This window comes from Prunus dulcis, chromosome 6 (assembly GCF_902201215.1).
Source record: "Prunus dulcis chromosome 6, ALMONDv2, whole genome shotgun sequence".
Classification (NCBI taxonomy): domain Eukaryota; kingdom Viridiplantae; phylum Streptophyta; class Magnoliopsida; order Rosales; family Rosaceae; genus Prunus; species Prunus dulcis.
This window is the reverse complement of record NC_047655.1, coordinates 114,365-140,989: the sequence shown is the minus strand read 5'-3', so window position 1 is coordinate 140,989 and position 26,625 is coordinate 114,365. Positions and strand designations below refer to the sequence as shown.

At 37.1% G+C, this 26,625-nt stretch overlaps 4 protein-coding genes across 8 annotated transcripts; 2 read left to right on the top strand and 2 right to left on the bottom strand.

Annotated features, from left to right (window-relative positions):
• LOC117631088 lies at nucleotides 1-1,307 on the bottom strand. The gene has a single exon (XM_034364037.1). The coding sequence runs from the start codon at nucleotides 1,112-1,114 to the stop codon at nucleotides 113-115; it is 1,002 nt and encodes a 333-aa protein (XP_034219928.1). The 5' UTR covers nucleotides 1,115-1,307; the 3' UTR covers nucleotides 1-112.
• A 1,427-nt stretch (nucleotides 1,308-2,734) lies between these two features.
• LOC117631089 lies at nucleotides 2,735-8,162 on the top strand. The gene is made up of 9 exons (XM_034364038.1): nucleotides 2,735-2,846; nucleotides 3,063-3,198; nucleotides 4,520-4,607; nucleotides 4,800-4,859; nucleotides 5,314-5,376; nucleotides 5,473-5,673; nucleotides 5,766-5,877; nucleotides 5,997-6,214; nucleotides 7,785-8,162. The coding sequence occupies exons 2-9, from the start codon at nucleotides 3,071-3,073 to the stop codon at nucleotides 7,875-7,877; spliced, it is 963 nt and encodes a 320-aa protein (XP_034219929.1). The 5' UTR covers nucleotides 2,735-2,846; nucleotides 3,063-3,070; the 3' UTR covers nucleotides 7,878-8,162.
• A 6,607-nt stretch (nucleotides 8,163-14,769) lies between these two features.
• On the top strand, nucleotides 14,770-23,371 carry LOC117632557 (kinesin-like protein KIN-14T). Its single transcript, XM_034366072.1, has 12 exons — nucleotides 14,770-14,881; nucleotides 15,137-15,407; nucleotides 15,549-15,632; nucleotides 15,924-16,091; nucleotides 16,257-16,363; nucleotides 16,592-16,770; nucleotides 18,576-18,737; nucleotides 18,852-19,067; nucleotides 19,463-19,500; nucleotides 19,828-19,955; nucleotides 21,547-23,014; nucleotides 23,164-23,371. Exons 2-12 carry the CDS (start codon nucleotides 15,173-15,175, stop codon nucleotides 23,277-23,279), a joined length of 2,901 nt encoding a protein of 966 aa, XP_034221963.1. The 5' UTR covers nucleotides 14,770-14,881; nucleotides 15,137-15,172; the 3' UTR covers nucleotides 23,280-23,371.
• Nucleotides 16,835-25,658, bottom strand: LOC117632558 (pentatricopeptide repeat-containing protein At5g56310-like). 5 transcript variants are annotated; one of them, XM_034366075.1, is made up of 5 exons: nucleotides 23,864-25,658; nucleotides 22,827-22,905; nucleotides 21,678-21,877; nucleotides 21,419-21,579; nucleotides 16,835-17,532 (listed from the first exon to the last, which is right to left on the bottom strand). In XM_034366075.1, the coding sequence occupies exon 1, from the start codon at nucleotides 25,641-25,643 to the stop codon at nucleotides 23,970-23,972; it is 1,674 nt and encodes a 557-aa protein (XP_034221966.1). In that variant the 5' UTR covers nucleotides 25,644-25,658; the 3' UTR covers nucleotides 16,835-17,532; nucleotides 21,419-21,579; nucleotides 21,678-21,877; nucleotides 22,827-22,905; nucleotides 23,864-23,969. The 5 variants fall into 5 exon arrangements, with proteins under 5 accessions (XP_034221966.1, XP_034221965.1, XP_034221964.1 ...); XM_034366074.1 differs by having other exon boundaries at nucleotides 21,419-21,877; nucleotides 22,589-22,905; XM_034366073.1 differs by having other exon boundaries at nucleotides 21,419-21,877.
• Nucleotides 25,659-26,625: the final 967 nt, after the last annotated feature.

Genomic DNA, 26,625 nt, shown 5'->3' with positions numbered 1-26,625 from the left:
TTATAATGTAAACCACTGGCACTGCTGTTTTCTTATTAATAATAACTGTGAGTGAGAGATCACAGTGCATGCATATAGTACCATTGGCATTCATATATATATATCCATATAATTAATTATTAGTAACAAGTCTTGTCTGCATTTCATCATGTCTCTCCTGAGCTCTCTTCCTGATCATGAGATTCCGTCTCTTCATGTTCATGACGTCGATGATACCCAGCTTTTGATCTTTACCATTACCATTACCACCACCAATATGATGTAGAGGTACTGGCAATGGCATGGCCTCTAGCCCCATCAACTTGGCTACCACTCCTGGTTTGCACCACACCACGCTCTCCCCTGCTAAAGTGGCTGGCAAAGGCAATCTACTAGGCTTATTATAACTACTACTACTTGTATCATTATCATCATCCTCATATAATGCTACTTTCCCTGATAGACGACCACGACAGTCGCTCCTAGGCCTGCTGCAACATACGTCTGATTTTCTTCCACCACCTGCACCAGCAGCTAAGCTGTTTCTGAAGGAGGAGCGGTACATGGCATCCTTGCCATCAAGAGAGAAGCGAGGGTACTGATTTAATGCATTCCTTGCAGACCTTAAGATATCAGAATTGTTGACGCAAGACATTCTACCCTTGTAGTACTTGTTCTTGTTGTAGTCTTTCAGCTTTGAATACTTTGATCTTGCCGCTATCTCCTCCTCCAAATCTAACCGCAATATCATCTCCTCCAACGTCGGCTGCGGGCTTTTCTGATGATGATCATGATTATGATCATGATCTGAATTATTAATATAATTAGAAGAAGCAATAGTATCAATATTGTGATTAATATTTTGCTGCAAATAATAATCATAATTAGTGGGAGAGCGAACAACAGGAACTGCTGGATTAATAATATTATTAGTGGAGGAGGTATCAGCTGCAGTAGAAGTAGTATGATGATGATGAGCAGCAGCAGCAGCAGGGCCAGCGGTGCAGCTGGTCATCTTGTGATGTTGGTTGAGGGTAGAGGTTGAGCCATCGTCGTTGCAAAAATTTCTCAACCCTTTCTTCATCTTGGCTCCCAGAGAGTTCTTGATCAGAAACAAGGACAGCTGGTCTCTCATTGATCAGACACAATATATCGGATCGATCGGCTAAGCTGCTCCTTACTAACTATATATATATATATATATATATAGCTACTAAATCATCTAGCCTAGCCTAGCTTCAAATAATATATAATTTTTAGCTAGCTAGTTGCAGCAGGGGATCCGATTCTGATTTCTGAAGAAGATGAGGTGCTGGATCGAGATAGAAATCAATATGTTATATACAAGTTAACGTGAAAATTGTGGGAGCGGTGGGGTGGGATTTTAGTTATGCTATATTTTTGAACCAACCAGCGCCTCTAGATACTAGATAGAGATAGCCTTAATAGCATTCACATGACAAAAGCGAGAGGCTTCACAAGTTTTGCCCTTCCTCCCGAGCTGGTCTCTGCAAACTCATAATCTCTGTACTTTACATCAATCAATCAATCCAATAGCAATCTGTTTGTCCATTGAGGGATCCCTGAAATAAGGACACTCCTTATAGGGTCCATTTTGGATTGTATTTCACTAATTCAAATTGTCTATTTTGTAGATACTCATTCAGAGATCATTTCTACAAAAAATCACTTGAATCCGATATCATTTGACCATTCAATTGAGTTATTGAAATTTTAGTACTTTCTTGAAACACCTTGTTTATTGATTTTGTAGGACACAATTGGATGTCAAAACGATTTCCGATTTGTCTAATTTTTTGTAAGGATGATCTATGAATGAAGACCTAAAAAATATATGGTTTGGATCATTAGAAAAAAAATTGTAAAGTACCCTAAAGGATGTCCCTCAAATAAAATTATTTGAAGGATCCCTCAATAGAAGGAGATTGATATATATATATATATATAGTAATTAACGATAATAAATATAGTTCTCACTCACTCCAATCGGTTGAGGGAAGATCATCATCATTCATTCCAGCTAACCGTTAAAGAAGGTTTAAAAAGGATTTAGTCCATGGATAAATACTAAGGATCCTCGCGCTAGTTAGGATCCAATCATCCTTACCATCAATGATACAAGCTCTAATAAGGAAGGGGGAATAGAATCTATATCTAGCGATATTAAACAAAGGAATAATTAAATTATAAACTTAAGATTTTGGGTGCATAAGTAAATGCTCTTATTAATTACAAACCTCTTGCTTACTGTCAATGACTTTACCACACATGTTATAGTTTTAAATATTTAAATGGATGGTTGATTGTTGGGTTAGTAACTGCAACAAGAAGGTGGGTGTATCATGTGTGGTAGCATGGTTCACGAATTTTTTTAATTGAAAAAAATAGTTGTACATGTGTTATAATGCTATTGGGCCTCATGAGTCATGACCCAAGTAGCATGCATGCATACATCAAATTCAAATGCATGCTGGAGTTGAACAGATTAAAAGCTCCAACTTATGCTCATTTATTTCTTTTGGTCAAAGTAATAATATTGCAAACAAAAATTCAAAATTTAAAAAAAAAAAAAAAAAAAAGGGGAAAAGGACAATTTAATGGGCCTGGTGGTTGCAAAGCAGGCGGGATTTTACCAATAGAAAGAAAAAGCAAAGCAGGCCGGATTGGGCCCAAACTTATGAAAACGAGCCTTGTCCGTGGGCCTGGTTTGACATCCGAAGTGCTCCTTCCCCAATCTCCCCGTGTCCAAGGAGACGACGGCCATAACTTAATTGATTTTGCAGATTTTGATTTCTATAATTTCCGATAAAACCATCAAAATTCTCAGCCTCAGCCTCAGCCCTCAGGTGATCGATCTATGTTTTGTTAATGTTATTTTCTTCGTTTGGATTTGCATTTCGTGTTTTTGAATTGTACTTATAAATGAGATTTGTTATCTTAATTCTTAAATCGATCTCTGCTTCAGTTAGTGTATGTATGCATCAAAGGTAGATTCGAATGCGATGTAAACAAATATGACATGATTTGATCCGTGATTTGCTCAATCTGATCCATATGTGCAGGACCAAAGATGAAGGCAGCTCTGCCTTTGCTACTATGTTTGGTGGCTTTGCTTGTTGCGCCTCAGATTCTCTCGGGGTTTCCCTTGCCTTCCACTTCCACAGTGCCAGCTTTCCTCTGGTCACCTCATTACCATCAGTATGTACTACTTCAGCGTACTACTTTATAAATCAAGTCAAGTTTCAGAGTCTTAGGCTGCTCTGTTTTTTTGCCCGAACTTCTGAAAATACTTTAACACAACCAGTTGCTGCCTTTCTTTTACAAGTATATACGTCACTTTTATTTATATTTGGAGGGCGAAAAAAAAGAAAAGAGAATTTGAGATACACTAATGCTCGACTTTCTATCAAATTAATTTCCGTTCAATTTGAAATAACGAGTAGTTCTTGCTAAATCATTCTTTATTGTTCCTCTATTTTTCTCTAAATTGTGGAGTGGCTTCCGGTTGAGATTGACTAGTAAAAGCAAGATGTGTGGGTGGATCAACTCATAAGTTGCCACTAAAGTGAGGATCTACTCAGGAAAACACTTGACATTTCTTGGTTAATGGAGGGATGCTGCACTACATTCTGAAGTTGTAGCTTCCCTTTTAACTAAAACTCCCCTTTTCTTCTATCCAACTTATCGTTGGATTTAGCTAATAGGTGTGATGCAATATGGTTAATTCAATGATATATGTGTTCCTATTCTTTTTGCCTCCAATATTGACAACTTTTGACATTTTATATTCTTTTTTCTATTAAGAAGTATCAAAGACGGTGATACTTTATCAAATTGAACATGTTTTCAGTTGTTAACGCAAGGATCAACTGAAATAATTGTGTTAACAAGTATCAAGCAGCATCTGAAATAATTACTCTGGAGTTTTGGTTATTTTGTATAGTTACATCATGTTTTCAGTTGTATTCTCGACATTTCATCTATTTTGTTAGTTCTTTAAGAAACATCTTGTAGTTGGACTGCAATCATAGTGTGTGCTAATCTAGTCTCTAAGGTTCAGTTTCAAGCTTGGAAAATTGAATTTTCACTCCTTGAAAATTTCAGCAACTTATCACTTTCAGTTTCGTCCTCAGAGAAATGGTGACCCTAAGGGGCTTAAAATTGTCTAGGTACTTTGAGGAGGCAAAAAGATGACCTGGGAGAGGAGATGAGGTGTTCAGGATATTCTTCGAGGGAAGCATTTTATATATTTTTAATTTAGTTCTTGAGAAAAAAAGGAAATTAAAAACTGATTTACCATCAAACTCTTGGATACAGTCAAACAATGTTGTCTTTTCTGCATGCGGTATCTCTTTTGATGCTGATATACTGTCCACTTTGTGATTTTGTCAAAATGATAGGGGCATTGGTAGCATGCATCGTTTACGTGATTTTTAATTTCATTAAAAAAATTCTTTGGCCCATATTATAGTGCCCTTTGTTCTTCTTTGTGTACTGATTACATGCTTTCACACAACAGAGTGAAGGCAGCCATAAATTATCAGACTATCTCCCCAAAGGATTTAGCTAAGTCTGTTCTTTCAGAAGGTGGCTGGTCGAACGTACTGGTATTTTGTTTTCCTTTTTTACAGTGATAGTTTACTGCAGTTAGTTTTTTACTTTTTATACTTGTTTCATATGAACTTCTAAAAGAGAGAAGTTGTCTCTTTGGTTTTATATTTGTTTTGCATTCTTAAGTATTTAGCACTATTGGTATTGTCTTCTAAGTTGTATGTATGTATTTGTTTTCAACTTCATAGTGCTCTGGAAACAAATTTCATCAGCCTTTGGAGCTGGCTCTTGTCTTCGTTGGTAGAGAGGTAAGAATTTTGATGTATTCTTTTCGTCGTGTAACTTCCCTATACATGTTCCCAATCCATTAAAATCTACTTCATATTTGAAAATCCTTTGCAGTTACGAGAAGGAAATACAGTGCTGAGTAATTTGTTCTTGTTTGCTTACATGTCTAGCCACTTTATGTGTTTATATTTTATGGGACTTAATTGTGACTGCTTTTCTAGAATCAAAACAGTTGCTTGCTTTGCATAAAGTACAAGACCAAGGAAATAACATGAAATTGGTATTTTAACTTCCTAGACATTTTAAAATGATTATAAGCATCACACTCTCTGAGAACCAATTAGATCTTTCAGAGTCATAATTGATACAGCTTTCACTTTTTGGGCGAGGTTTTTTATTTACAAAGCAATACAGTGAAAACCTTTTGCTGTGTCTATATCTAGTGCTACTAAATTAATACCTTTGTTTTCTTAGTTACAATCTTCAGATATTCCTGCAAACAAACATGCAGATCCAGCCCTTGTGGACTTGCTCAAAGTAAGTATAGAGTTTGCCTAATTGCATCTGACTTTTGGTTGAAATTTATGATGAAAATTTCTGCTTTAATAGCTACCATTCCATGGTTTTGAACAGGGTTCTTTCACAGGATCCAATTTCTCAATGGCCTTCCCATATGTTGCTGCACCAGAGGAGGATGCTATGGAAAATTCATTGGTGTCAGGGATTTCGGAGACTTGTGGGCAGGATTTTGGATTCAGTAACGTTGCTTTCTTGGAGTCGTGCTCTATTGAGGGTGAAAATTTTCAAAAGCTTGCAAACCTGCAATCGTTCCATGTAAATCAATTTGACAATAATGTGTTATACTATACACTTTTTAGGTCTATGAAAAAGATCTGATATCTTTTTTCCTCAATAACATTGTGCAGGATTATCTTGGTTCAAGGACGGAGAAGAGATCCAATGGAGAAGTAGATTTGGTTGTGTTCTGTCATAAAGGATCTGGTTCTTCCAAAGAACTTGACCAAACACATACGGAGGGTATGTTAAGTTGAAACTGTTAGTATGTAATAATGCATATAAATCATGGAAGTTCTTTGGTTGTGTACACAAGTCACACTGGTCTAGGACACTGTCATGCAAATATTTCAATTGTGCAGGTAAAATTTTTTCCGAGCTTATTAGTTCCATGGATCAGTCTGGGGCAAAATATGGAGTTCTATATGTTTCAGATCCCAGTAAGTCAATCCAATATCCTTCTTATCGAGAATTGCAAAGGTTTCTTGCTGAAAGTGCTTCAGGAAATGCATCAGCCAATTCAACAGCCTGTGATGAAGTTTGTCAGATCAAATCATCTCTTCTAGAGGGACTTCTAGTTGTAAGTATCCTTCTTCCACATTTTTCATGTTTTCTATTCTATGGTTAAGTGTTTGTAGCTTCTACAATTTTTTAAGAGTTTGTAGCTTATACAATTTTTCAGAGTTTGTAGCTTCTGCATTTTGCATACATTCTAGTTTCTTTATTTCGTCAACATTTCTTTTGAAGATTTGCTTAAATAAAATGTTGTAACAACTTTACTTAGTTATGCACAGAGGATGACTTATTCAGATCTTTTTTTGTTAAGTACTTCTCGAACATATGTTATTGTACCTTTCTTCTTATCTTGCACAAATTTTTACTTTGCTCCACATGGTTCATTGATTTTGTGGCATGGGTTACTAATGCATTTCAAACTGACCCATCTGACTGCTTCTTATCAATGAGCTTGTAGAGACATATATATATATATATATATATATATATCTCTCTCTCTCTCTCTCTCTCTCTCTCTCTCTCTCTCTTCATTTCTTCCCCTCTTTTGATTGTTTAAGGAAGAACTGTGGAACCGTTCCTAATGCTTAGTGACATTTACATGTCCATACGCCCAAGAGTGACACATATTAGGTGGTCAGTGAATATTTTAAACTTACGAACTGAAAGATTGAGTCGTAGAAATAAGCCAAAACTTGACATGAAATCCCAACTGTTCCGATTTGTTGGAGCCATAACAGTCTGTTCCAAGATTTCTTGGGTGATGGTAAGAGCAAAGTAACAATTCTTCATGATTGCTTCTTCCAAAATCAGGCACATGGTAAGTGCAATAAAGCAGCAGCAGCAGGTAGCAAAGGGGTGATTGGTAGTAATGGCTAGTGTTGCTGCTGTTGCCACAGCTGCATGATTGCTTCTTCCTATCTCTCTACGGTCCACATTGTACTCTGATATTTCTCAGACAAAATGACTTATTTTGCCACTCCATGCATATATATATATATATATATATATATAATATACAGGGAGCTTCAGTTGAGGGATCCCTCAAATAAGCTTATTTGAGAGACACTCTTGTAGGGCCCACTTTGTATTGTATTTCACTAATTTAAACTGTCTATTTTGTAGATATTCATACAAAGATCATCTCTACAAAAATCACTTAAATTCGAAATCATTTGACCACTCAATTGAAATATTGAAATTGTAGTACTTTTTTGAAGCACCGTGTTCATTGATTTTGTAAGACACAATTGGATGTCGAAACGGTTTCCGATTTGTCTAATTTTTTGCAAGGATGATCTATGGACGTAGACTTAAAAAATAGATAGTTTGGATCGTTGAAATTTTTTTTGTAGGGGACCCTAAATGGTGTCCTTCAAATAAAATTATTTGATGGATCCTTCAATAAAAGGGGACTATATATGTATATGGGCGCTCTGGTAACTAGTACTTGTCCTCGGGAAGTCGGAATGTCCATTCCACAATTATTCTTTTTATCATTTTCCTCTTCTTTGGTCCATAGATGCCTCACACTCACACATGCATGTTCAGATATATTCCTCTTCTTTACAGATATGCAAATAATATGACTGAGATGCAGAGTCCTGACGTTGTTTCTTCTTGCAATGATGTTTCAGGGAATCGTTTTGCTTATAATCTTAATATCAGGCATTTGTTGTATGATGGGCATCGACACTCCAACAAGATTTGAGGCACCCCAAGAGTCTTGACTTGTATGTGCAAGAAGATAACACCTATCTGTTGTGGTGCAGGGGCTGGGTATTGGGTCTTAGGTATCACTCAAAGTAGTTGCTTGTTATTATATATAGTGGCAGTGGGTTGTTACCTTGTAATATTTGTTTTTTTTTCTCTCTCACATTTTGAAAACCTTGTAATATTTGTTCACTTGCTCAAGAGCGTTATATTATGTTGGCAATAATGATTTAGGGTTATCGTTAAATGTGTATCCTCCTGATAATGATTTTGACCCCGGTCGGTTGTCTATGGCTGTGTAATTGATTGAAGTACAGAAAATTTTATCCTGTGCAAGAGCCAATTACTCATTCCTTGTCGACGTGGAATAATTCCTTTTAAGTGATTGATGCGCGGGTACCCCTACTAGTACTACCCCTTGTAATGAAATTCGATTAGATTATTTACTTCTCGGATTCTCTCATCTTTGGACTCTGGGCAGGGCAGAGCCATAGTAATAGTAAACCTATAATTACAGGTTAAGTTAATTAAAACTTGATATCCCACCAACGTAGTTACGCAGGGAGCTCTCTGCTACTTGCTATTATTGAAAGGCCAATTATATAAGAGCTACTTCCGGGATCTGGTGTTTTTTGATAATGGGTTATTTTGTGTTCCTACTTCCTACCAATTCCTAAGTTGAGGGAAATCTTTGTAGGGCCTTAAGATTACGGATTACTTAAGATTAAAATGTAATAAGATTATTAACTCATCTTGTGATTCTTGTACTTAATTAAACCACTAATTAAGAGACTTGATATATATGAATTATATAGAAAATTTACATATACATGTTGATGCATTGACTGATGGGTATCTTGTTAAGCCAAATGAGCCAATTATATAGAGAATATACTATGGCTAAAAGTCACTTTTGGTCCCTGTAGTTTGACACTTCAACCACTTTTGACCATGTAATTTTAATTTCGTCAATTTTGACAATATAATTTCAAATTTGTAGCAATTCAATGACAAGTTAGTATTCCTGTCAATTTCTTTGACGGTGCAAGGGGCAATTTCGTCAACCCAAAATCCTTGAGCATAAAAGCTCGTCTGATACTTCCATAATTTCATATTAGGGCTTTAAATTGGTCATTTGGGTTTAGGGTTGTTCAAAAATTGGGATTAGTGGTTGAATTTCAAACAAGCTTTTACGCTCAAGGGTTTTGAGTTGATGAAATTGCCACTTGCATCGTTAAAGAAATTAACAAGAATACTAATATATCCTTGAATTGCTACAAATACGAAACTACAATGGCAAAATTGACGGAATTGAAACTACGAAAATTAGCGGCTTTACCCCAGGCTCACTTAATTTATTCACGAATATCCTTATTTTTAAACCCAATCACAAATGCCCCTTATAAAAACTCTCTATTGATAGCTTATTGCCCATCCTTCACTTAGTTTTTTTTCTTCTGAGTCATTGCTATCTGAAATACTCTCATCTCTTTAGTCTCTTCATCTTCCTCTTATTCCTTATGCCCCTCTTTCACTTTTGTTTAGTCGTTCTGAGCTCTCTCCAATCCTCCTTCACAATTTCTCAGTCCCACTATCTTAGCCCTTCTCTCCTCTCTTCTCTCTTTGACTCGCACCCACATCGGTGACGACGACCTGACCCTTTCCACCTCCATCTCTCACTCTCTATCACTTCTCATGTAGCCAGCTCGACTTTCTCCTTCACATTTGGGTTTTCTTCTCCTTGTTTCAATTTCATATATGGGTTTGGATTTTTGGTGCTTGATGTGAGTTCAAGTCCCTCCAAGTCAAATTTGAGTGAGATTGTACATAAATTTGTTGAAACATAATTGTGAGTTTAATTTAAAATTTTATTCTCTGGGTTTACAATTAATATTTTCAGCTTGTATGTTATTTCAGTGGGATTATACAAGAACTTTTTGAGGAATATTATACTTGAATCTTGTTTATAAAATTTTGGGATTGTGCAACAAAATTTTCTCAGTTTGTCTTGGGATTGTGCAACAAATTTTGGATTTTTCGGTGAGGTCTGACTCGCAGCTCCTCTCCTCCTAGTTATCTCTTCCAACTCCCAGCTGATTCTTTTTGGGTTCTTTAGTGAGGTCTGCAATAAACATGCGATATAGACGCAATAAACAGGCAATAAACAAGCAATACACATGCAATATACATACAATAAACATGTAATATACATGCAATAAACATGTAATATACGCACAATAAACAGGCAATACACACGCAATAAACAAGCAATATACACGAAGGGAGAGAGCTTGTATTAGAGTTATCTTGCTGAGCATGTTTATTGCAATAAACAAGCAATATAAACGCAATAAATATGAAATTTCTAAGTTTTTTTTATTGTCTTACTATTGTCATCGTATTGGCCCTGTATTGCTATTTTATCATTGTCGTATCATTTTTCAAGTTTGTCTTGGAAAGTTTTTGTTGGGTTTCAGACAAATAAATGCTTCTATTTCAAACAAAAAATTAAAGTCAATACCAATCCACCCATTTCAAGAACAAATATTACAAATTGGGTTTGCAAACTCGTTGTTGGTGCTTATGGCTAATGATGTGGATGAGGAAGATGGGTCTTTGGACCTAGGAAAAGAAGAACATGGATAATTGGGAATTAGGGCTGGGAATCAATGAGAGAGAGAGAGAGAGAGAGAGAGAGAGAGAGAGAGAGAGAGAGAGAGAGAGAGAGAGAGAGGATATGCAAAATTGGGATTTCATCTTAGATAGAGCATATCATAGAAGAGAAGAAGAATAAGCAAAGAAGAAAGCAATTGGGGGTGTCATCTCGGAGATAGTAGATCATAGAAGAAGAAGAAGAAGAACCCACAATTATGTTTCAACAAATTTCTATACAATCTCACTCAAATTTGACTTGGAAGGACTGAACTCACATCAAGCACCAAAAATCCAAACCCATATATGAAATTGAAACAAGGAGAAGAAAACCCAAATGTGAAGGAGAAAAGCTGAGCTAGGTAGAGAAGAGAGGAGAGAAGGGCTGAGAGAGTGAGACTGAGAAATTGTGAAATAGGATTTGAGAGAGCTCAGAACGACTAAACAAAAGTGAGAGAGGGGCAAAAGGAAGAAGAGGAAGAGGAAGAGACTAGAGACTAGAGAGATGAGAGTATTTCATAGAGCAATGACTTAGAAAAAAAAAACTAAGTGAAGGATGGGCAATAGGCTGTCAATAGGGAGTTTTTAGAAGGGGCATTTGTGATTGAGTTTCAAAATAAGGATATTAGTGAATAAATTAGGTGAGCAGGGATAAAGCCGCCAATTTCCCTTAATTCCACCACCTGACATACATATGAGCTTTTTGGAGTACATAATGGATCCATGATCCATCCTTCTTCTTCCATTGCCTTGCATGTAGGGTTTAAAAGGTATTGTGCAGCTAAGGATGACTTGCCAAACCCTTCTGTTGAGGGATTCTTCAAATAATTATTTGAGGGACTCCTCAAATAATTATTTGAGGGACACCCTTTAGGGTCTTTTACAATTTTTTTTTTCAATTATCCAAACCACCTATTTTTTTAAGTCTACATTCATAGATCATCCTTGCAAAAAAAAAATCAGAAAAGTCAGAAACCGTTTCGATATCCAATTGTATCATACAAAATAAATGAACACGGTGCTTCAAGAAAGTACTAAAATTTCAATAACTCAATTGAGTTGTCAAATGATATCGGATTCAAGTGATTTTTTGTAGAGATGATCTTTGAATGATTATCTAAAAAATAGACGGTTTGGATTAGCGAAATACAATGCGGAGTAGAGCACACCATACATTATATTTCATTAATCCAAACTGTTTACTTTGTGGATATTCATTCGAAGATCATCTCTGCAAAAAATCACTGGAATCCGATATCATTTGACTACTCAATTAAACTATTGAAAATTTAGTACTTTCTTGAAGTACCGTGTTCTTTAATTTTGTAGGACACAATTATATATCTAAACGGTTTTCGATTTGTAAAATTTTTTGTAAGGATGACCTATGAATAAAGACCTAAAAAATAGATGGTTTATATCAATGGGAAAAAAAAAAAAAAAAAAAACTTGTAGAGTACCTTAAAGAGCGTCCCTCAAATAATTGAGGAATCCCTCAATAAAAAGTATCAAAAGAATATGAAAATACCTATAGAATGGCTTAAAACACTAAAAAGTAAAGTCTGCGTTTTGAGTAGTCAAGAGTAATACCATAATATATAAAAACATGCCAAAGGGATTGATACAATGTATCAATCCTCTACAGTACAGAACGTAAAAGCAGATAAAAACACAGAAGTTATTTTACGTGGTAAAACTCCACCTCTGGGGAAAATCCACGGGACCTGATAATCTAAGGCAAATCGACTATAGAACGATGATTACAAGAAGTATACAAACTTGTCCTAGACACTCTAGACAACGTACCAACTTATTCATAACTCAACTTCTCGCGGGATGATCTTTCGACACTCCTTATGTTGAACGCAATACTGGTCACTATTGCTTCAAGCTCGCCGGAGTTCTTCCAACTCACCTTATGTTGAATCCGATACTGGTCACGATCGATTCAAGCTCACCGGAGAAAAACCGCCATAACGGTCTTGGTGCCCTCAACCGTATGAGTCACCGAACATGCAAATGAATGCAATATGAATACAAAGATAAATCACCAAGATAATCTTACTCTTGATGATTTATCATTCTGGAAAATAAAGCACAACAACTTTCTTTTGTGTATATGAAAACTCAAGAAATACTCTCTAGCCGTTAAAAGTTGTTGAACGAATGAAAACCAAGCCTTGCTTTTTATAATGGTTTTCAAAACTGGAAACAAGATCAATTACTTACTAATCAACATATTAATTTTCCAAAATCAGACTAATTGATTTCCAATCAATGAAGACTTTTAATGTTCAAAACTGGAAAGCAATTTATAAAATAAATTAATCGTTCTTAAAATAAAAAGTCTTCTTAATCAAAATGTTAATCAGATTGTGAGTCTGAAATAATGCTTGAAATACCACAATCAGGATGCATGATTGAATGAGGAATTTACCTTAGTGATCGTTGGTTGACATATAAGCCTTAAGAGCATATCTTGGAATTTTGACAGCCACCATCATAACTAATTTATCATCTATACTTAGTCTAATTTGTCTTTAGGAAATGTCAATCACAAAATCAATACTAACAGAATATCTTGTAGAAATAGAATAGTAGATGACTAAGTCATTTGAGGTTTTAACAAAGAAATTTTTAACTTGGAAATCACTGTGGATAGAAAACATATTATAATTTTCTTCTTTTGGTTTAAAAGAGGGCTGAAGCCCAACAAGGCAAACTTTACACAGAAATCAATATGGGCCTAGACACCCGCGCCCCCCCAAAACACCACACACAAATCTTCAAACAAGACCTGGCCCACAGCAACTGGTTGATCCCGTATAAACAGATCATTCATTCATGACACATTTTGGATTCTTTAGAACAAACCAACCACCGAATATTGGCCTCAAGGTTGAAAGACAAAAAAACAAAAAAAATACTATTCGATTCGTCAGTTGCTTCGACAAAATAACAATACACGCGTGTTGAATAGTTGTAGAACTGCTTATTGCATATGATCGTTTGTCTGTCTGATGCTCTACAACAATTAAGACATAGCGGTTGATAGGTTCGAATTCCCACAACCTCATAGTTGTGTGTGTGAGAAATCTCATTCTCCTTTAGTTTAGACGATCACTTGTACTACAAAAATCAAAATCAAAATCAATAAGCAGTTTGACAGGGCTTAATTATTAAAGTAAGTAAATCATTATAAAAAAAATTATCGTTTGTTTGTTTTGCAAAGGAAGTTTCTTTGGTGTATTGGCTTTGTTTGATTGATTGGTCTATGTTGGCGTAGTTTGCAAAAATGAAACACCTGATCAACCACTAGGGAATAAGATGGGATGGGACCAAATGAAAGATTATTAGACGATAGTGAGTGATGAATGTGGGATTGGGAAGGTCATGGTTGGTTTGGTTGGTACATGATATGTTGGCCTGGTGGGGAGAGTGAGATCAAAATCAAATGGCAAGAGAGAGGCGAGTTATTAATGACAGCTGAGCTGAGCTAGCCCCCCCCAACATTTTTCACCCCAACCATCCTCAGCTTCAAGCAAGAGATGAGTGAAAACGCATCATCCTGAAAATTTGAAATGGGACCCTCACCAACTACCAGCCTCTCTCTCTCTCTCTCTCTCTCTCTCTCTCTCTCTCTCTCTCTCTCTCTCTCTCTTATGTAAGGGGAGGAGGGGAAACTATTTGATTTTGTCAAGAAGCAAAATTCCAACAATGGTTTACCTGTGCCAGCATAACATATGAAAGAAATGCAATGCATTATTTCTTGATGAGCTTTCAGTCTTATTCGCAGCAGAGACTAAATTTCTTTCTTCAGCATTCAACAGCTTGTGAGATTTCTTCTCCCTCACTCCCCTGTCGTTCTTTATTTCTTTGCTTGCCTAGTTATGTATGATTCTATTAATATACTCCAAGTTGTTTGAAATGGGCATTGGCATGTATTAATTGAAAGGTTTTGACTGGATAAAACATAAGTTGGGGGCTGCAATGGAGGAATATTTGACCTTGTCTTGGTCTCTTTTTCTTTTGGCCAGTTTAAGTTACATTGTCTTGGTCAAGAATGACTTCAGCAGACATTCACTTTTAAGTTTTAACTAACAGGAGTTTTCAAGTGCTATAAGCTTCCAGATTCATGCTACTCTTCTCTCCGTGGTTTGTTTAACTTGTTCATAATTTCTCTGTTCTCTCTTTCAGGCTCGGATATCCTCCCATCTTTCTTTTTTTCCTATAGATTTCTGCGGAAAACTCACATAACAAAGAAGAAACAGGATTCTCAGTATACCTATAGATTTCTGCAGCTTTATTATCATATACTCTTCATCAGTATAGTGGACAACCGAAACATCATTTCGCAGTTCATAGAGAGGTACTGGTCAGAAAAGAAAAAAGAAAAAAGAATACCCTAGTAAATGAAAATATAGTTTCCATTTTTTGTTGGCGAAAAGAAGTTGAAGGTTTTGCTTGTTAATCCATATATCCACTACTAGTGCTACATCATGCATTAAAGAAACACTCATGCTGTGCGGCCTGTGCCTGTGCCTGTGCCCATCTCCAGTCTCATGCAAAAGATAATCTTGATCATCTAAAGTTGAACTTATTTATTTGTTTATTTACCCTACAGAGTTGGGTTGCAGGACAAAGACATTCGGGGAAAAACATGGCATCAAGAAACCCTGTCCACAGCCTTCCTGAAAAGATTCATTCCTTACTAGGATTGAAGTCAAATCTGACTTCCAGCTGGGTTAAATCTGTTTGTAATATAATAAGAAACCAACCTTCTCAAGGACAATCCACTGAGACTCACTTAACCATTACAAATTTTGAGATAAACAGTTGTTCAGAGAACTGTGATGATGATGATGATTTAAGCAATGCTGCCTCAAATATTAGAGGTAAATGTAAATCCCTTGGCAATGGCATATCTATCTGCAGCACTGCATATATTTTATTTTCTTACAATGTCCATCTGAATATGATCATTCTATTCATCAAACACCCATACCCTTCTCGATTCTCTCTGTGTCTGTCTACAGATGAACTCGCTATCTTGACTGCCCACATTAATGAATTGAACAAACAAAGAAGGCAGGTTCTAAATGAATTTCTGGACCTGAAAGGTTAGTCATTGTTAACTGAAGTATCGTGTTTTAAGGGAGATTTCAAGTTTGATGTGTTACCAAGCGTCCTTACCATCCTATTACAAAACTATGAAGGGTTCTTACTATCCTGTCAAAGAAAGTGTTTTTACTAAACTCCAAATAAGACCAAAACTTGTGAAGAGTTTATCGAATAAAAATCTGTGCTTCCCCAAAAAAATATTTCAAGATTCTTAGCTGCGCATATATGCTGTAGTTGACCCAAAACAATTTAAATTGCAGAATTGTGCTAACCATAGATTGTCATTGCAGGTAACATTCGAGTGCTTTGTCGTATAAGACCCATCACAATAGGGGAGAACTTTGGCCGTTTTAGGCCTGTCGTTGCATTAGATTCGAGTAATGTTCATCTAAGACTTACTGATAATAAGAGTAAAAGTTACAGTTTCGACGTGGTTTTCCACCCAGGCTCATCACAAGGTGCTTGAGTACATCAAAACTTTCTGGTTGTACGTTTGGCCGTTGAGGCTTGTTGCAACTCCAGGCTAAAAAAAAAAAAAAAGGGCCAGTTGCAACTCTTCATGTGCTAACTTACAAAGAGCCATAATTGTTGTGATTGAAAATTTGATTATTGAAAAATTTCAGATGAAGTCTTTACAGAAGTTGAGCCAGTCATCAAATCTGCACTTGATGGCTACAATGCATGCATATTTGCATATGGACAGACGGGCACAGGGAAAACCTTCACCATGGTGAGGAATAAGGACTGTCTTATGACATTTTATAGGCATTCTATACATGCAAGTAAAATCTTGACATAGCCAATAAAGAAATCCATGTCATGCAAGTGAAAAAAAAACTTACTGGAAAGTTCAGTAGCCCAAAAGTCTCAGTTGCATGCCTTGATCTGCCTGACATAATTTCAGTATTAAAGTGACTTAAATGTGGTGTGTGAAATAGTTCTTATCTAAATTGTGTAGGAAGGAACTCCAGATTTTCCCGGAGTGGTGCCCCGTGCAATCGAAGCACTGTTTAAGCAAGCAATGGATAGCAACCATGTGTTTCTATTCAGTTTCAGTATGCTTGAGATTTACATGGGAAATCTCAAAGACCTGCTCATTCCTCAACCAGCAAAGGCAATGGATCCACTGTCACCATGGTAAAATTACATGCTGAATGTTTTAAGGCTCATGAGCTACGCAACTCATCATAAATATACTCAATTTGAGCAATAACAGATATTAACTTGATATACATTCTTGGCCCAGTCCCGAATAGCTTAAGCCTTTTGAGGTCCCAGTGGTTGTCTAATATTTCTGTTTTATTGAGAAAATACAAAATTCGATTAATACTAACAAAAAGGAGTCCACTTAAATGTACACGAAACAAAAATGAGAATAGATAGGACTATCAAACCGAAAATATAACAATTTGGATCCCAGGACCCCCTACACTCCTAGCTATAAAGGCCTGCAGCCTTTCAATCCATAAGAATAGCAGAGAGATGAGTCTCTTTAGATTACGTAGAAACAGAAGTCCATAAGATGACCAGAATCTGATCTTTTTCCTAGGCTCCTCCTCCGTTTAGTCCACTAAAACCTTCAAAGTTATTCCGTGTAACCCAATAGCAGAGAGAGGGTTAACACACTGCATCCCAGAAAACCTTGGCTTTCTTTCCACCAGTGGTTGTCTAATAGAAATCATAGCTCTGGTTGTAGGAGGCCTTGAGTTCGAAACCTCCAATCTCCATTCCCCCACTTCTCCGCTGATTTGCAAGGTACATGATTGGGCTGCACCTATACACTTCTCTCTATCTGCATTTATCTACCTCTGCAAGCCTACATGTGAAGGAAGCTAGCTTAACATATACATTGTTGGCCCATTCCCTTAAGCGCTTAAGCTTTTGGTGTCTTGTGGTTGCCTAACAGAAAAAAAAAAAAAAACATAGGTGGTGAAGATGATTAATTGAAAAATGAAGGCCAACTTACTACAGGTTTTATTTTGTGTCCACATCAACTTTGATAATTTATCTTTCCTAAAAAATTCTTTATGGCCTTTTTAGCCAGTTACAAATTTGATGAAGTTCAATGAACTTAATTTCACTTCTTTCTTCATTATATTGGAGGGTTGAGGAATTATATACCTGACTTATAGTATGCCTGAAAATACGACAGCATATGATAATTAGTTCCAAGTCTTTGTGCTGACCACTACTAGGAGTGTTTTTCTTTTTCTTTTTCTTTTTTTTTTTTAAATTTTTTTTTCCCTGTACAGAGCATCAGACAAATAAAGAGCTTTATTCCTTGTCTATTTTTGCGTGTAGTTGCATTTCATTGTCACCTTGCATCTCTATCAGTTGTGTTTGTTATATAGCTCACCCCAAAAGATTATTTAAGTATTGAAAATAAATGCGGATGCTTAACAGATTTTAATGGTGTAACCAGATACTTGAATCATTTTCTAATATAGTGGTAACACATGTAGTAGCTTTCTAGGATTGTTAATAGCAGGGTTACAAACCCGCAATTAACCCTTAAAAAATGACAGCTACTTAACCATTGTTTTCATAATCAAGCAAGACGTTCACTCATCTGAATGAACATATCATGTCTTTGCAAATGCCTTCTATCACTAGTTTATTACTTGTAAGGCGGGAATCATTTGTTTTGAACTAAAGTGGTGAATGGATGCTTGAAGTAGAGTAAGTCTTTTTCATGTCTTATCAGTTGAAGAACTTCAAAGTAATATTGGGAAAATTTTCCAAAGCAGCACTAACAGTAAGTTATAGCTAATTCCCACGAAGAGGAGGAAATGATGGAAGTGAATTCGCTCAATTAATCCTCTCATGGTCTCCTTAATTACATGAAAATTGTTGGCTTATTGCATCCCTTTACTTTCATAAGTTCTATTTGTTAGTTGTGTTAAGCATTGCCTTATGAAGTAATCCTACTTTTACTTGAACAGCCTCTCAATCCAAACAGATCCAAAGGGTGGGATTGAAATTGAAAACCTTGTGGCTATTCAAGTGAGTGACTTCAACCAAGCTTTGAAACTATATAGACTAGGGTGCCGGTTCAGGTCAACTGCATCAACAAATTGTAACGTTACTTCCAGCAGATCACACTGGTAACTACTTGCCCTAATAGGAAACTGGCTGTCTCAGATTTGTCTTCAGCTTTGGTTACCGGTTTTGGAAACAATACTATTATGTTCTGAGACTTTCTATTTCTGTTGTGGTAGCTTGATTCGCATATCAGTCACTTGTAGTGGAGCGCCTGAGAGGCGACGAGAAACAAATAAAGTTTGGTTTGTTGACCTGGGGGGCAGTGAGCGGTTGCTAAAGACAAAGGCATGGGGAAGAAGACTAGAAGAAGGAAAAGCCATTAACTTGTCACTTTCTTCTCTTGGAGATGTCATCAATGCCCTTCAGACTAGAAAGGGCCATGTACCTTACAGGTAAGAAACACAATGAATCATTATGCATTGATATCCCTACTACTTGGGATAAGCAGCATACATCTCCCCTTTTTGTTATTTTGTTATTTTGTTATTAAAGCCATATCGTTAAACTTGAATGAGAAATTAACTCTCCCATAGCCTATTTTAGTGACGGCCAGAAAATCCCACTTGATCAAATTAAATAATCAACGAAACCAGCATGCTTTTCAGTTAATAAATTATACTAGTGTTGGTTGGTACTTGGTATGAATAAGATAATAACAAGTTTTCGACTCTACACGCTTGTTAGTATGTAATGAGTTATAAGCAATAAGACCTCACCAGTTATGATTCACTTTTATTATATAGAAGGCTAATTACATAATAAGTTTTTATTTTTTCACTAATGACAGGAATAGCAAGCTGACGCAGGTTCTTAAAGATTCCCTTGGTAATACTTTACCTCACTGGATCTACAGTATCATTCTTAATTGTAATGACTACCAAGTGACAAGAACATGCCCTACTCCAAATTTCTATGATAAACGAGGTTCTTTTGTTTTTACCTATCAAGGTCTGCCACTAAAAAAGTTTCTTGGAGTAAACTATATGCATGCATCAACTAGTTACGTTATATGCCTGCTCTCGAGATGGCAAAACTTTTTTTTTTTTTTAAATACCCACCTTTTTTTTAATGCCTGTTTCACATGTACTTTATTATTTTTTATTTATCACCATGGTCTAAATATCTTTTCTCCCCTTGATTTTATATTTTTAGGAAAGGACTCAAAAACTCTAATGCTTGTCCACATCAGTCCTAAAGAAGAAGATCTCTGTGAGACAGTGTGTTCTTTGAATTTTGCAACAAGGGTGAGAAGCGTTCATCTAGGGAATACAGATTCAACTGTAAGTAAATGTGACGATCTGTTTTTAATATTAAATCTGACAAAGTACAAATTCCTTTTGCCTTTTTATTTTGGCCTAGTGACAGTACGGATTAAAATTACCACTATGAATTACACATAAAGATAGTCTCTAAAGTTGACCCAAAAAAACAGAGAGTCTCTAAATAACTTTGACAAAGACGCCCTAAAAGAAGCCAAGAATCTAATCCTATCCCAAAGTAGATCCACTTCCTCTTCCTTCTTGTCAACATACTGATTGTTTCTTTCTACCCAAACAATGCACAAAGAGCAAAAACAGCAGACCATCAGAGAAAATGGCCCCTTTTTGTTAGCTTCTAAATTGCAGTACCTCTCCACCAACAAGAAATAACAACCCCAACAAACATCCCTTCAAACATATCAAACAACCAGTGTGCAGCAGTCCCTCCTCCTTTTAATACAAAACCCACCAATGTGGAGTGGAGACAAACATGTGTAAGGCCTTCTTCTCCAGATCATATCACAAGTATTTAGCTTCCATGGACCACTAAACCAGGTAAACTTTGCACCTTAATGGTCACACCAGCCTTCTAAACTTATATGGCTCAGCCATTCCTAACAATTGAACACCATGCAGAGTTTTCTCAAGTGAGAATCTCCACAACCATTTGCCTAGTAATGCCTGATTTCCTTTTAACAAATTTCCAATAGTTAACCCACCTTTTCCCCTCAGTTCCTGCACAAGATCCCAATTGATTAAATGATAATTTCCTCCTCACCACAGCCTTCCCATAAGAAGTCTCATTAATTTCTCTAAAATCCTAGCTACCCCACCCGAGAATATGAAGGTAGACAAAAAATAATAATGCTACTCTTCCCTCTCCTCCACCCATCTAACCTTTTCCACACTTTTTCTGCCACCAGATTTAGAAAAAAGATAATGCAGAAGGGTTGCTCCCAAAGATAATGCCTAAATAAGTCAGAGGTCGCTCACACATCGCACAACCGAACTCTTTAGTAAGGACTCTAACTTCTCTCCCCTACATCAAAATGCACCATCATGCCTTACAATCGTGAAGCTACCCAAACAGTTCAATAATTTTAACCAGCCTCTTTCAGTGAAATTGGAGCATGGTACTTGATTGATGTCTACTACATTACATAAGCTAGAGAAAAAAATTTGAACTAGAAAAGGAAAAGAAGGCACATTAATACTAATAAGAACAAGTCTAGACACATGACAAAGTGCATGATGTTAGTCTAATGAGTATGTTATAGTGAAAAAGAAGAAAGCTTAATCATTACTCACTTTATCGTCTTTAACAAAACTATTGCAAGTCTTGAAGCCGTTTATGCAGGAATCATACACATATCATAGAAGGGCGGAAAAGTTGTGTAAAAATTAAAATCATAACTAAGAATATTGGTGCAAGAAAGTAGATTCATTTGATAAAGAGTAATCATATAATCAGTTTGCTGTATTACCTGGTTAGCTTGCTGCATGAATCCAAGTGCCTTATAGGAACCTCAGCTTATGCAAAAAGCTGATTTTGTTTCTATTATAAATTGTGAACTCCGGTGCCTTAATAATGACTGGAAGAAATTGAAATCAGGAAGAAAGGCAGAAGGAAGTTGCAACGATCAAGCTGCAACAAAAGATGAAAATGATTGAAGTTGAGCGCCAGGATGTTAGAATGAGTATCAAGAAGTTAAATGAGGAATTGGAGAAATTAACAGGGACAACCCAATCTTCCAGTGAGAAACTGGATGCTGACAATTTATTTAACGACTTGCCCCAAGCTAATCTTGAAACAAAAAGGAGCAAGACTAGAAATATTGCAGCAGCTCCCTCTTCGCAGGTACCAAGGTTTATGAGACCTACTATTTGCAGTAGAAGAAAATCTGGACCCGAACACTTAACTTTTGAAGAGAAAGTGAAATTCCCTGCAAGAAGGAGAAGACCAATGAACCATCATGCTAAATCTGTAAATTTCCCTGTAAAGGATACTTCAGAAAACAACTCAGAATGTAGTATTTCCAGAAATAGCTGTTTAGTGGCTTTGAAGATGAAACGTAGTGCAGATGTAGAAACAGAATACAGTCAGGATCTATCAGAATGTGACATTAAAGAGGTTGTATTCCCAGAACAGGAAGCATCACCAAAATGCTCCAATCATCACAGAGATCATAGCGAGGAATGTGAAAATAGACATAAAAGTAATGCTTGTTCTGCAGAATATTATGTTGATAAGTGGCTACTCCTAAATAAGAATGCACCTGCTACCAGGAGTCATTTTCACAGGAACAAAAGGATTCCAGCTATTCCTACCCCAGATGAGAAACATATATGTAATGGACAAAAAGAAAGAGACCATTTGCAGGATGAGGAAGTTCAAAACTGCAAGAATGCAATAGGACAGATTGTCAACCACAACAAATTGAAGAAGCATGGTGATATGGAGGGATCTCAAAGGTCCATGCAAGAAGTGGTTATTACCAAACCTCCCACAAATTCGAAGGATTTTGACAATATTGACTCAAGATGTAACTCTGATTCTCCATCAGATGAATTTGTTGAAGATATAATAATACATACAAAAGACAAATTAGATGGCGTGCCAATGGAGACACACATATGCAACACCATTTATCCACCTGATATTTGGCACAGCAGTTTGCATTCGAATGAAGATGATAATGGGGTCAACACTTTATCCCCAATGCAGGTACCATTTGGTGAAACAGAATCCTCAGACAGTTTCTTGTCAAACAATAGCAATTGGTGCCAAATTTCTACCTCTAATTTAGCTTATAGCATTTTGGACTCGAGAGAAGATTCTGGAATCTCAATTTCAAGAATAGAACTAAATTCGGGCTGTCAACAAGTGCCTACCACAATACGTGGGGAAGAATGTGAAAAGGAAGATCTGGACACGTTATTTCAGAGCTCTGCAGAAGGAATAAGACATGGCCTGCACAAAATGAGATCTCAAAGAGCTTTATTTATGGAATATGTAACTCCAAAAGTAGCAATCAAGCCACAGCAACTGATAAAGTCACAAGAAAATGATATGAACTCAGGTAAGAAAGATAATTATGTAAATACATGTTCAATCTTTTTGAGCAATACTTTCATCCAGAAGCCTTTTCCTTTGCAAGAACACCTAATCTTCTAATGATTATGTTCTGTTCCATGGTTTCACAAGTTTCTCTTCCTCTATTTTTGTCAGGAATACGCCATCTTCTTCAACAGAAAATTCAGATTTTATGGGCCAGTGCTCTTCTAGGGTTAGGATTTCAGAACTTGGGACTAGAGCAGGAATTCTTCCTCGGTTTAATACTTTGAAGCAGCTTCAGTAGGTGACTATAAATTTAAAGTCTTAGTAAATTAATCTTCTGATGATTCTGTCCATTTGCTAGGTAACAAAATTCAATGAAATAAAGCGACATTCATGTAAAAATGTGCATTGAAAAATCATATCACAATGTTTACAAGTTCAATATCTTAATTGCTTTTATGAAGCTCTTTCAGTTTCAAGTTCACCAAGCAAATCTGATTTGTACACGAAATTGAGATAACTGACAAAGACACTATATAAACCACTCTTGTGACTCTCCTTATGCAATTTCTACTTCTAAGAAGCTAATGAAGTGTCTCATTAACCACGGAGATTCATAGAACATATAAGCTCTATATTTGGCTCCCTTGTATATCATTCTTTTAATAGGTTTAGATGATGACAGGAGCTTGCTAAATTGGTGTTGGCATTTTGTTAAGTATCTTTCTTTCTTTGACACACCAAATCATGTATGTTGTGCCTGAAGAACAATTTGTAGGATATCATGAGGGTGAAGAGCCAGAATAGTCATGTTTTTATAATCTCTCAGCAGCTCTAAAGGACAGAAGACGTTACTTTGGAAAGAAAATACCTTCTTGTTGATGAAACCCTGGTAGAGATACAGTGATGCCAAGGAGATTTCAGATCTGGTTAAACTGGACGTTGGAAGAATTGGAGTATCAAATCCTGGCTAATGGCTATTCAGAAAATTCAAGCAGTTCCCCAAAATCTTGTTGCAGATGTCCAGCCAGCTTCAAGTGCCTGAAAATCTTATACAGGACTTCATATATCCTAGTGCATTCAAAGTGGGATTTGTCTCCTGCAATGAATTCATGAACTCTGTTATTCACTTCTATGGAACTCCTTCCTGGAGTCTTCTTCACACCCGTGTCCCTCATAACTTTCCTTAGCATGCCCGATTCATTCCACCTACCCAGAGAACCATACACATTAGACAAAAGTGCATAATTTCCACTATTATGGGGCTCTAGCATTATTAGATGTTGCAAAGCATGTTGTCCAAGCTCCGCATCCCCATGAATATTAGAAGCGGCAAGAAGAGAACCCCATATAGCTGCGTTTGCTTCAAATGGCATCTGTCTAACCAATTCGTGTGCCTCTTGAAGATAACCGGCACGCGCGAGTAGATCTATCATGCAGCCATAGTGCACAATTTTGGGTTTAATCCTATACTTGGAAACCATGATGCTAAAATACCAATGGCCTATTTCAACCAATCGACCATGGCTACAAGCAGAAAGGATGGCAATGAAAGTGATATCATTAGGCTTGATTTTAACCATTTCCATTTGAGCAAACATTTCAAGGGCTTCTCTTCCGAGACCATGCAAAGCCAGTCCAGCAATCATGGTCGTCCAAGTTACGACAGTTTTACATTTGGTATTTTCAAAAACTTGAAGGGCTTTTGTTATGTTGCCTGACTTGGCATACATGTCGATAAGTGCGTTATTGAGAGAAACCAGCTTACGAAATTCATGTTTCTCAATATAGTTATGGATCCACTCCCCCAAGTGGAGAGCCCCCAAATGGGCACAAGCAGAGAGTGCGGCTAACATGGATATCTCATCAGGCTGAACATTCTCAAGCTGCATTCTCCGGAAGACTGTGATGGCCTCGTGGGGGCGGTTCACCTGAGCATATCCGGCAATCAGGGCAGTCCAAGAAATGACATTCCTAATCCTAGGGGGCATAAGTTCGAACAAATGGCGGGCATTGTCGACATCACCTGACTTGGCATATCCTGCAATCATTGCGTTCCAGAGGGCGACATCCCTAAAGGCAAAGGCAAACGCAGCAGCTCCGTCAAACAGTGTGCGGGCGTCGGAAACACATCCACAAGAGGAATACATATGAATGAGGGCAGTGAGGACGCTTGCATCCATGTCAAAGCCAATTCCTATGATATGACAGTGAATCTGTGCGCCCACCAGTCGTTGAACTTGAGGTGGCGCCAAGCGAACGACGGCCTTGAGCACAAAAGGGAAGGAGTAGGTGTCAGGGCGCAAGGCGGCGAGTTGGATTCTGTTGTAAAGAGAGATGGCGTGGGAGGGAGAGGGAGAGAGAGCCTTGGCCTTGATGATGGTGTTATAGAGATAAATGCTTGGCTGGCCATGGGTGCGGGTGAAGACGGAATAGGCGTAATCTGAGAAGCCAAGAGAAGAGCAGGCCTGGATGAGTCGGGGAAGTGTTCGGTTGTCCTGATGAAGGCCTCCGGCTACCATAAATCCATGAGCTTGCTCTATGTGTTTGAGGTTGGAGCACTGTCTCAGCCTCAGCCTCAGCAAGGACACCACCTCCGCCGAAATGGGATGAAATGGGAGCTCTCCTCCGCTCCTCATGATCTCATTCATACTAATTTCAATCAATGTGATGATGGATGGATTGAAATTATTGCAATGTAATTTCAAATTTGTGACAACCAAACTCTGTTAAGTGTTTGTCACTTGGCAGGTTTGGAATAAATTTAATATATTGTTTGTTTTATCTAATCCTAATCTTAGATGGGATTGCTAATACTAGGCCCACCAAAAACACCTCCTTAGAAAAGAGATTACTAAACTTATGTGAAAATAGAAGATTAACTAGTCTCATTCTTAGAGCATTTCCACCAGTTAGCCCCTTGCAAGGGGAGCTCTAGGGCAGCTACTATTCAAGTGAATAGTGACTGTCCTAGCCCCCCAGCAAAGTATGTTTCTAGTAGTTTAGGCTTGCCATGGCAAATACTATTCATTTTTTTGTTTTTTTTACAACTTTGTTTACTTAAACAATTAATTTGGATAATATTTTCGGATAAGATTTTTGGGTTCCTACGTGTCAATACTATTCATATCGGATAAGATTTTCGGTTTCAAATTTCAGATAAATTTCAAATTTCAGATACATTTCAAAATTCAAATTTCAGATAAATTCAAAATGTCAAATTTCAGATACATTTCGAAATTCAAATTTCAGAAATTTCAAATTTCAGATAAGATTTTCACCCTCTAAGATTGCGCCGCGTGTCATATCTATCTGTGTACATTTTTCTATAAAACCAGAGGTTCAGCTCATACCTCCCACACCAGTTCTTCTCTACATTTCCATTTCTCATATTTTAGATTTCATTCTCCATTCTCAATGGCAGACATGCAAGAGGTTTTGGAGAGGCAAGAGCGAGAAACTAGAGAAAGAATGCGTAGACGAGCTGCAAGCAAAAGGGCGCAGAGAGAACTAGATGAGCAACTTGGCATAGCAGTTGCTTTGCTGGAGGAAGAAAACCAGGGTCGCCGTGGTTCACGAGAAGGCCGTCGCCCAAATGTGGACAGACATAGACATTCTCGGGGTAAGAATCTT

Excerpts from the sequence above, each read along its gene's own strand:
- LOC117631088 (XM_034364037.1), bottom strand. The coding sequence starts at position 1,114 with ATGAGAGACCAGCTGTCCTTGTTTCTGATCAAGAACTCTCTGGGAGCC.
- LOC117631089 (XM_034364038.1), top strand. The coding sequence starts at position 3,071 with ATGAAGGCAGCTCTGCCTTTGCTACTATGTTTGGTGGCTTTGCTTGTT. Across the intron at positions 4,860-5,313 it reads TTGTCTTCGTTGGTAGAGAG|TTACAATCTTCAGATATTCC; the intron begins GTAAGAATTTTG and ends TTGTTTTCTTAG. Across the intron at positions 5,878-5,996 it reads TGACCAAACACATACGGAGG|GTAAAATTTTTTCCGAGCTT; the intron begins GTATGTTAAGTT and ends TCAATTGTGCAG.
- LOC117632557 (XM_034366072.1), top strand. The coding sequence starts at position 15,173 with ATGGCATCAAGAAACCCTGTCCACAGCCTTCCTGAAAAGATTCATTCC. Across the intron at positions 16,364-16,591 it reads CAGGGAAAACCTTCACCATG|GAAGGAACTCCAGATTTTCC; the intron begins GTGAGGAATAAG and ends TAAATTGTGTAG. Across the intron at positions 18,738-18,851 it reads ACTTCCAGCAGATCACACTG|CTTGATTCGCATATCAGTCA; the intron begins GTAACTACTTGC and ends CTGTTGTGGTAG.
- LOC117632558 (XM_034366074.1), bottom strand. The coding sequence starts at position 25,643 with ATGAATGAGATCATGAGGAGCGGAGGAGAGCTCCCATTTCATCCCATT.